General features: G+C 39.0%; 1 protein-coding gene across 1 annotated transcript in view; it reads left to right on the forward strand.

Moving 5' to 3' along the window:
* LRIT3 (leucine rich repeat, Ig-like and transmembrane domains 3) overlaps nucleotides 1–8,344 on the forward strand; it is an 11,823-nt gene extending 3,479 nt beyond the window's left edge. The window contains exons 3-4 of the mRNA XM_068681967.1: nucleotides 5,014–5,319; nucleotides 6,354–8,344. Of these exons, the coding sequence (XP_068538068.1) occupies nucleotides 5,014–5,319; nucleotides 6,354–7,447 (1,400 nt within the window). The 3' untranslated portion in view covers nucleotides 7,448–8,344. The remainder of the gene's footprint in view (nucleotides 1–5,013; nucleotides 5,320–6,353) is intronic.
* The last annotated feature ends 2,412 nt before the right edge of the window (nucleotides 8,345–10,756 follow it).

Raw genomic sequence — 10,756 nt, forward strand, 5'->3', positions numbered from 1 at the left:
AACCCCAATCTCCCTTACTGCAAACTAAGCTGATTACCTCTTGTCCTACATGAGATGGGCATGCAGAAAAACGAATTGCCTTCTCTTACGGTAACCTTTCAGGTGTTTCCCATTTGCCTTTTCCTTTCTCAGCTAGTCTCACCCTTTCTATCAGCTGTTTCTTGTAGATGACTGTGAGATTTTTCATTTCTTACCATATTTACTGATTCCCTTTAGACTCTTTTTTAAAACTTTCTCTTAAAAACGCAATGCCCACAATTGCACACAGCGCTCATTTTGGTGCTCAGGAGTGGTGCTCTGTGGGAGCGTTCGGTCTGGCCTGTTCACCTACCAGGAATGGGAACTGCAGCCAGAGCTCTGCTAGGAGCTGGAACCCAGAGCAAATAAATGCTGCTTTTGTCTAGTCAGGAAAACAACAGATTCTGCTTAGTGCAAGCAATTATGGCTTGAACCAGCTCCTCTCCTACTTCTGGCAAAACAAGATTGCCACTTGCATTTAATTAACAGCATCATCAACTGCAAAGCCCCCAAACTCATCTGTGCATACGTATTTTGTAACACCAGGAGGCAATTTTATCTGTAATGTCTTGACTGAGCATCAAGAGTTGCATGTAAGAGAAAGTTTATGTTCCCCCGTGTGCACTTTGAGGCCTCTTGGAGAAGCCATGGGCTGTTTTGGTGTCTCTGAAATGTAAGGGGGTGGTAGTAGTGTCTTTTTCTCAGCTCAGACTGGCTGAAGTAAAGCATGAATGGCATTGCAAACCACAGAGCCGTGCCCTTGTACTATGACACAGCACCTGTGGTACACGCCTGACGTGCGCCTGCCAATCCAGCACAGTTTGAAGGCTCAAAGCCTGCTGGGCTTGCACTGGGAGAGCAAACAGGATGGAGGGAGCCGTTCTGGATGTGGTCTCACCCATGCTCCCTTCAGGCAGTGGTCTCCAGAGCATGCTTGGTTCCTGGTCTCATCTTGGAGATCGCCCTTTGGAAGAGTTCAAAACAAAGCTGTGGAATGAGCTGACAATAAACAGTGGAAACGATCAAGGGAGCCGGGTGTGAGTTCATCTGGCCCTCTCTCGGTTAGCACTGGCGCTATAAGCTAATTCTTTGATCCAAATCACAGCTAAGTTTCAGCATTGGCTGCTGCACAGAGATTGATATTTCTGGCGTGAATGATAGTAGCAGCCTTTTCCATATGGAAAATTACATCTAGTGAGTCACTGGGAGGAGCGGAGGGCTCCAGGATTTGACAGAGCAGCAGTTAGATGAAATCTTGCCTCTGTTACGTGTAGAGGTGCCAAAAATTGGGAACGCAGCAGGTCCATCAGGATCCCACTGGTTATGCTGGGCTATGGGGGTAGATGCCACTCTTCCCAAAATGAAGCAATTCCCTAGCAATTACAGTGTGTTGGATGCACTGGGACACAGTGAGAGGAGTGGGATTTACTGGTTGGAACCATGGATCCAAAATTCTGTAGCTTCAGCTAGAGGATAGCCTTGGGTAGGTTGGCCCAAGCTGTGGTGAATATTTCCATTGGCCAAAAACGCGGATATTTCATGTACTCCCATTTTGCAGCAACCGAAACACAGTCTATTGTACGAGCTATGGCCTGAGACTGGTTACTGATTTACAAAGGAAATTTTGCTCATAGCTGTTTCAAATGCTAAAGTCCATATTGACACAGCATGGGGAAATCCTGCTTACTGAGGAGACCGCAAAAATACGCATGCAGCCACATGTATATATACGTGCTTGTCCCTGTACAAGCAAGCATACATATAAATCTGGGAGCAAATTTAAAGTATGCTAAACCTACATTAAAGCAAGTTTTTTTTTTTTTTTTTGTTTGTTTTTTGTTTTTTTTTTTTAGTAGAATGATTTATGATCCTTATTTGATGTTAACATACATTGTGTTGGTATATTGCAATGCATAAATATTTATCAACGCTTGCTTTGCCTTGGTTAATATTTCTTACTCAGGTCAGTAAGCTGCCTTAATATTTCTGCAAAAGAAGCCAGAATTTATAAATACTTGGTGTTCTAACAGATACACATGCTGTTGGGGACTTATTTTTATAGTCTCTTCTTAGAATTCCCTCAGGGAAATAATTTCCTATTTCATTTCTTTATTAGAGCACCCCATTTTTTTTCCCTGTTTCTTCAACTTTTACCTTTCTGTAACCTTTTCTTTATTCTTTCATGTGTTCTTTCTCACTTCTACCACCTTGTAAACACAGGCTGTGAATTTGCAGAAGTTTACATTCCCATTTGTTTTCCCTTCAATAGCTAACTGAATTGTAAGCAAAATCAGTGTTTTATCTTTGCTTCCAAGTCAGTCGTGCTTTTATCTTTTTATTTTGGGAATTTACACAATTCGATGACTTACAATGGCTGTGTATATTTTACAGCAGATAATGGCTATACTGCCAGGTATTGGCAAGACACAAATAAATAGAAGGAACGAGCCATGGAGGCAAGGAGAAACTCCTGTGGCTGTTGTGTATTATATATTTATATATGTCCTGCTTCTTCAGCCAGTTTCAGTGGGCAACATGATGGATGGGGAGATGAGATAACTAGCTGAAACAACTCTTTCTTTGCACTGAAACACAAAGGTAGTGTCTCTTCTGGGATGACAGCTTTCTTCGTCCACTGAAACCAGGCTTTCAAATGATCTGAGATGATCAAACCTGTATCTTAGACTAAACGCCCACCTATTCTAACGGCTTTGCTTTGCCATTCCTTCTATTTTGCCCGTTTCTGTTACTCTGTTTAGATTGCAGAAGCTTTGATTCTCCTCTTAGACACTGGGAGAACACGAAAGCCATGTATTTATAGCTTTGAAAGATCTTTCAGCACTGCATTAGTATTAGAAGCAATAATAATAATAAAATCCTTTCTTGTAGCAAAGCATGCAGGAGACAGAAAGGTAGCAGAAGAAATATTTTTAGTATCATTCACTGGAAGGGAAAGCCTGCTGCCTTGCATGTGAGATGCGATTCCCTACCAGTGCTGCAGATCAGTCCTGATTAATGCCGTGGACCTACATTTTCCTGCCCTGCCATCCACTTGTAGCCCAGCAGCCCCATGCTTCTGTCCTTTCCAGGCAGTACCAAGGATGTACAGGAGAGTTCCTGTGCTTTTCCCCAGTATTCGTTACAGAGGACTCTCAGTTGAGTCCTTGTTTCTGGGGGATCTTGTCTCCCTTCTTATACCTTAAGGGGAGTTTCATTTTCAAATGCACTTGGTGATGAAAACTGGCCCCTAATAAGCAAGTGAGAATGAAATAATGTTATCTCTAGCTTACAAACTAAAGCTCCCCTAACTTAAAAGATGAGCACAAATAGCTACACGCATCTGCTTGATTGAAAATAATTGATGTGCTTAGACATATGGAAGACATTCGGATGAGATCTCTTTTGCTTGTGAATGTTTGACAATCAGTTGTATATTTTGGAGATTTTTCTCTTACTTTTTTTTAAAGAAAAGTGGTTGCTGATACAGTTTTCTTGATTTCTCCTTCTCCGTTCCTGAAAGCAGTAGGTGGTGAATAGATGGATGTAAAATCTCCTGTGTCTGGAAGGGGTGAAATTGGATTGTGACGTCAAAGTCACGGAATCCCTTCAGGTCAGGTCTTGTTTTAAAGAGCGGGGATTAATTGGGGTTTACCACTGCTTTAACCAATCACTGCCATGATGCTTAAAATAAACTAATCTCGGTCAGGTGATAGAAGGAACTGCTAGTTAATTATTCATGTCCTCTTTCATCAGTAGGTTTTTTTCTAAAATGAAAAGCAGAGTTTTCCCATTAGGTAAATTGATAATTCCTAGAAATACCCTGAACAATATTGGCAAGTGTTTCAGTTTTCTCTTTCAGTTTTGAATTGATTACTGTGACTTGTCTCTTGCACCGATCAGTAAATTCAGTAGCAAAAGGCTCTTGCATACCATCCCATATTTCAGTCTGTAAGTTCTGCTTATTGTTAATGCTAGAATAAAATGAAAAAGTTATGCCCAAAAGTAGAAATCAAATGAGAAAATAATTGAACTCCTGAGTGAGACGCTGGGTGGAGTTCTACCTGGTAAATTGGGTGTTGCTCTCTTGAGGTCAACATAGCCAAGTAATGGACACCAGCTGAGGCTTTGGACATATTTCTCAGAAATAGCTACCCTGTTTTGCCATAATAACTTCATCAAGAGGGGAAGCCTCCTGTTCATAGATGTTGGAACTAAGAGGCAAATGTTATAGCCTATAACAGAAGAAAGGGACCGTTCTTGTATGCCATCACAAAAATTTTATAGCTGCCAACTTTTTCCAGGGTCCTTCTTATTTTCCTCTGTTCTCCTATTCTTTTTGAATGTATTTCAGAGACTGTCCTAAACTAAAACCAGTTTTCTAAGAATATTGGTATGCTTCAGAGTCAGATAAGAATGTTATTGGCCTAAAGCTTTTTCTCCTTAGCCCATATCCTTTTTTTCAAAGGGCAAATATATCCGTGTAAGCCCTAAACCCTTAAATCATCATGTTCTGTGCAAGCATGGAAGAAAGGGCCTGAGAAGATCAAACTGTAAGAGCCCAAAGAGGCATTAAGAGCAGAGGGGAGTGACAAGGTGCAACAGCCTGAGAAGCTCCCTCTTCAGAAGCTGCAGGCAGGTGAAAATGTATCATCAGTCTTAAGACGTCTTTTCAAAGTGCTTTTTTTCCCTAGAAAAATAGGAAAGTTAAGCAAAGGTAGTGCCATTTTATTACTACGCTCCTGTAAATTTATGTGAATAAAAGGTTTAGCTTAATAAACATCTGTAATCTTTTTCACATCTACAAAACGTGCCCCACTAACTTACAAAAAAAAAAAAAAAAGAAAAATTGAAAAAGATTGACTCAGAACAGGCACATGGCTCTCCTTGATTATACTTGTTGATAGTCATGTGTCATACTGTAATCACAATATTCAGATATTGCCTAACAACAATTTCACTTTTTTTTTTTTTTTTCCACTCCCTTTCTTCCTTCAGGTTTGCAGGACAACCCATGGTTTTGTGACTGTCGCATTTCAAAGCTAATTGAATTTTCCAAAATCGTGGACACTTCAATTGTCCTTCTTGATCCACTGGTTTCGTGTAGCGGACCTGAGAACCTGGCAGGGATCTTGTTCCAGAGAGCAGAGTTAGAGCAGTGTCTTAAGCCATCCGTGATGACGTCGGCAACAAAAATCACCTCCCCGCTGGGAAGCAATGTTCTGCTACGCTGCGATGCAACCGGGTACCCAACGCCGCAGCTTACGTGGACTAGGTCAGACAATATACCAGTGAACTATACAGGTATAATAGCTCTTTTATAGGAATAAGCATTTTATAGGAAATGGGAGAGCCTAAAGTTATTGGGTTGCTTGTGCTCTGAGATTGTTATCTTAAATGACAGTGGACCAGGTATTGCACCACGCTGGCAATTCTTTGTCTGGGTCCAACAGACTATTCTGATTCTGGTTGTGGTCTGTAATAAGAGCAGTTTGTGTTGGGAAGAAATGGATGAAGGCGGGGAGAATAAGGGAAAATAGAGGTTGGGATAGCAGGGTACCAATTCAGAAGCTGAAAAACAGAGAGGAACATTCGTTACTGAAATCCTCTTTTTGGTTCAAAATATTCATGATGATAAAAAAAATAAAATAAAATAAAAAAATAATGAGACTGTAACTGAGCCACTTAAAACACAGAACTGTAAATGTGGGATTTCCCATAAACATGTTTTCTACGTTATTTGCAAATATTTATTGCTTATTCACAGTGCCTACCTGGAATGCTAATGAGGCTGTGATTGTCTAGTACCATTCTTGCTGTGATGTACTGTGGTGGATTTATGCAGTAACAAACTGAAAAGTTTCTTGTTATGGCAAAGTAGTTAGCAGTTATCTTAACGCTTTGTTCTGAAGAGGGTAGTAGTCCAAAGTATTGAATTATCTTATGACAGAGGTAACTTCCCAAAATTCTTTAAATAGTGCACTCAGTGTTGCTTGTATTTACTCAGTGAGACTTGTATCTCGTAGTTAATTGGCTTCAAGTCATTTTGATTTCTCCTTATTTGTTTTTCTTTTATTTAATAAAACTGCTTACTCTCTTGTAATTCCTCCTGACATTCTATCCCATTCTGACCTAAACTGAGCACTTTTCTGCAAGAATATAATATGGCAGGGAGTTCCATAGTTAGTGTAAATTTGTTGATTTTTTAAAAATGTTTAATACGTATGATTCATTCTGGTAGAAATAATTAATAGAAAAAAAAAAAAAAAAACAGTCAAATAATGTTTACTTTTTTCTTTATCTCCCTCTTTATAACTTTTTACTCTGTTTTTCTACAGTAATTCAAGAAACACCTGGAGAGGGTGTCAGATGGTCCATAATAAGCTTGACAGGGATTTCATACAAGGATGCAGGGGAATACAGATGTAAGGCGAAGAACTTGGCAGGAATGTCAGAAGCTGCCGTCACTGTCACAGTGGTTGGTGTAGTTACCACAACTGTGTCGCCACAGAAGTACGGAAGGAAGCAGGAGGCAGAGAGACAGAATGCCACAGTGGGGGAATCCAAGAAGGGACCTGAGAGAACCACCACACCTCTTCTCACCACGTCAACCACCACAGCTCTGATTACCACTGAAAGATCAACGAGCGCCAGGGTTACCGACAAGAAGCAATCCAGGCCCGTGGTTGATGGAAAGAAAATTTCGAAGTCAGTGACAAGTGGAAGCAAAAAGCAGAGTGGGGAGATGAGCAAGAAAGGTGAGGAGGCAAAGCAGATCGAGGAGGCAAGTGAAAAAGGTGAAGAGAAGGCAGCAGCTATGGCTGAGCAAAATGTTACTGTGAAGAACCTTAAAGTGATCAGCGAAACAGATGAAAGAGTGACCCTAACTTGGAAAACTGTCAATGCCTCAAGCAACGCTGCAGTGACTGTGTTATATTCAAAGTATGGCGATAAAGACATGTTGCCTCTGAGCACGGATCCTAGTAAAAACAAAGTCACAATTGAAGGTTTGCAACCTAGTACTCAGTATATGGCATGTGTCTCACCCAAAGGAGTGCCACCTACAAAAGAGCAGTGCATTATTTTCACTACTGATAGGTTAAATGATGAAAGCACATCTCAGTTTCCTATTTTGATATTGGCCAGCAGTGCAGCATGCATGGTTGTTTTACCTTTGATAATTTTCTTACTCTACAAAGTTTTAAAACTCCGTGTGAAACCCAAAACTGCTAAGGAAGCTGACCTTGCAAAAGAGACCTATGTAAAGTTTGAAACTCTCTCTCTCAAGCCTCGAGCAGTGAATGCAGGAGGAGAGCTCTGGGCACGAAGGTACACTGATGAATCAGAAAGACTTCTCCTCTGTTCTAGGTCAAGCATGGATTCTCAAATGACTTTCAAAAGTGAAGGCTCTAGATCTGAGTACCTCTGTTGAACACGGGTGAGGATGGAGGAGATAAAATATGCAATGGGTAAAATTAGTCCAAAGTGATGATACTGCATCTGGAAGCAGGTTGGTGCCAGGTGGTGGTCAGAACATACCATCTGATATCACGGACCCTACTGGTAGAGGGGTGGGTAGGAGGGGGAACAGAAGGAAAATGTTGCCTAATGATCTTTCTTTTTTGTTTGTGACTTTGGATGCGGAGGAACGACATTCTTTGAAAGCTGAGTACAGCATGAAATGTTTACTTAGTTAAAGATATTCTATTTCATTGTTTCATTAAAATTTTGTTCTGTTTTCTCTCATTTCGCTGTATGATGTGCTCATTTGAATCAAATATTAATCATGACTTTCATAAAAACTATGCATTTTGAAATAATAGGAAAACAGCTCAAAGTACTTTGAGGTTGAAGCTTTGTTTAAAAACACCATACAGCTCTGTGCAGTATATTGAATCAGAAGTGATTTTGGGACAATCAAGACTGAAACTAGGTAGCCGCAGTTCATGAACTCTTGGGAGTTTTGATACATTCATCATATCGTCATTTTGGAGATGCTGTGGTGAAGGAGCTTCTTTTAGTATTCTGAAGCTCAAGTAAGCTATCATTATGAGTGACTCTAGGAGAGATACTAGATATTGTGTGAATTTACAGTAAATGATCTTGTTGCAAAATCTCAGCCTTAGAATTTACTTGTAAGCATATGGCTACATACAGCAATTTCAGAAATTTCTGTTGAGAAAATGTTGTGACATTGTGTAATACAAGACAGACTGTTACATGGCTGTATGCTATGTAGATATTGCACAGTATTACATACTACACTATAGTATTACAGAGTACTTTGAGATAGAGTGGGATGATGTCGTCAGGTAATGTTGAACGTGTAGCAAAGTTTAACAAGCATAATAAAAGGTAATTATGAGCATGCTTCCCAATCTTTAGAAAATCCAGTGTTAATATTGATGATAATAATGAATACAGAATTGCCTGTTACTGATAATAATGGACTGTCTATTCTGAGGCTGCTTTTTCAATGCCTGAAGTAAATAACAGGATTTTGTTATTTTAGGTTTGGGTATTATGGTTAGAAGTATGTGTGAGCCAGGAACCACGGTATTTCCTAAAAATGAAAGTTGCACTCTTTTCTTGGATTTTTTATACCTAGAAGAACTGTTTATTTTGCTTGGAAATTGGGCATTCCCTCTTTCCAGAGGGAGAAATATTGTTTCAAAGCTGAAAACCAAAGCTTAGTTAACGTTAAAATATCATTTGTTCGTATCATTGAATATCATATGTTGGTATCATTGATTTAGGATTAATTTTTGCCTGTTGGAATATTGGAGAGCATGACTTGTAAGGCATAGTTTCATGAGGGAAAAAAAAAAAAATCCATAAACCCATGGCAGAAAATAAACACTCAAAAATCTCTATAACATCTACATGTTTGTGCTCAGTAGTCAAGGATAATAGAATGAGGATCTGAGACCATGGGATATGCAAAGGAAAAAGGTATGGTATTTGAGAGTGCAATATTAATTTGTGTGCCCTTTTAGGATTAACTAAAAAACCTTTTTAGTTTTCTGAGTGAGGTATTTGACATCGGCACTTTTCTTGAAATTTGGGATTTTTTTTTTTTAAGGGAAAATAGATTCTTCTTGTGTCAAAAACGTAGTTTAGTTTATCACAAACAGTTTCACAGACAAATTTTAAACAGGAGATCTGATGTGTTAACCTGAAGTGTTATGCTATTTGCCTTCTATTCTCCATATAGATAGTATAGTTGGTAGTTGTTGCTGAAGGTGTTCCCCATTAAAAACACCGTGTCATAAATAGGAGTGATTATATTTACTTTTTAAATTTCTGGAGAATATTTGATTTCAGGTTTCAAAACTTTGCAAGAAACTTGAATCTAATTCTGGAGTTCAAAAATGCCATCACCTGTTTTTTAGATGGTGTGTATCAATATATCAGACTGAGGCAGTGCAAAGCTCATTTGAGAGAGCTCATTTGGTTTGAGAGCTCAGTTGGTTTGACTAATCCTTGTGGAATTAATATGTGCTGAAGTTAAGAGTGGATCTCTGTGGCCACGTGTGCTATCAGTATATCAAAGATGGAATATATCATAGAAGGCATGTTCTTTCAATAGAACACCATATACATTATTTTTTCCACAGTCCTTGAGACAACGGAGTTAAATAACCTGGATGTGCTTCTGTACCTCATGTCAAAACAGCACTTCAGCTGGGGAATTTTGTTAAAAATTGAGTACTTAATAAAGATACGCACCCTGCATTACCCAGAATTGGTGTAATTGAAGAGCTGAAGAAATACTTCTGGTAACATGCAAATGTTTGTATTATAAGTTCTTAAGATTCATAGAACCATCATGAGATAGTTTTTTTTGTTACCCATGATCAGTTTGTGTAATGTCTTTTGAAATGTAATACTGAATGATTCATCATGATGAATAGTTGAGGATCATAATCTATGCTTGGCTGGTAGGAATAACTGGAGAGGCATTGACCAATGGTTATCTATCGCCTTTCATATATTTTTGCACTTTATTAGCTCAGTTCATTCTGTGTTTCACTAAAAAGTCTAGATCTTTTTTTTTTTTTTTTTTTTTTTTTTTATACGTTACCTGCAATGGGTGTGTCAAAATTGGATGGTTAATCAAATAACTGAGCTGAATTCTGAATAGACCCCATTTTTACTGAAAACTTCAGCGGGTCTCAGCACTTAGAGTTGACCACAATCCTGTCTTCAAGGTGCACTTACTAAGCCAAACTTTAGGCGCATCTCGTTTAGTCCTTGCTTTTGCTTGCAGTCGACTCTGTATTTGTATTCCTTGCACTATTGTAAGATTCTCATGCTTTTCTTTCCTAATTTCCCACCCAAGAAAACTCTTTCATGTATACTGTGAAAATGTAATAGCAAAACAATTCAGACTTGGGCTGTTTATAATAGATTAAACAGAGGACACTTTAAACTCATTACCTTTTCCTGGAAGTAATTAAAAAGGTAGTTGTTTTGGTGTGAAAATAAAGCATTGCTTTTATATATGACCGTGTACTTGTCTGACCCTTCCTTCTTCATTTGTAGCTTTAGACTGTATGCTATGAGCATAGCTGTTGAATATAAGAGGAAGTCAGAGAAGAAATGAGAGAAAATACAAAAAGAAGACTGAGAAACCTGGAGGTGTAATACACTAAGGAATGCTGGTACCATGTATTAGAAACTCTTGCTTGCAGTTCTGCTACATACACGGCAAGGGTGTGTGGATATCTGCAGACAGGTA

This window comes from Anas acuta, chromosome 4 (genome assembly GCF_963932015.1).
Source record: "Anas acuta chromosome 4, bAnaAcu1.1, whole genome shotgun sequence".
NCBI classification, from domain to species: domain Eukaryota; kingdom Metazoa; phylum Chordata; class Aves; order Anseriformes; family Anatidae; genus Anas; species Anas acuta.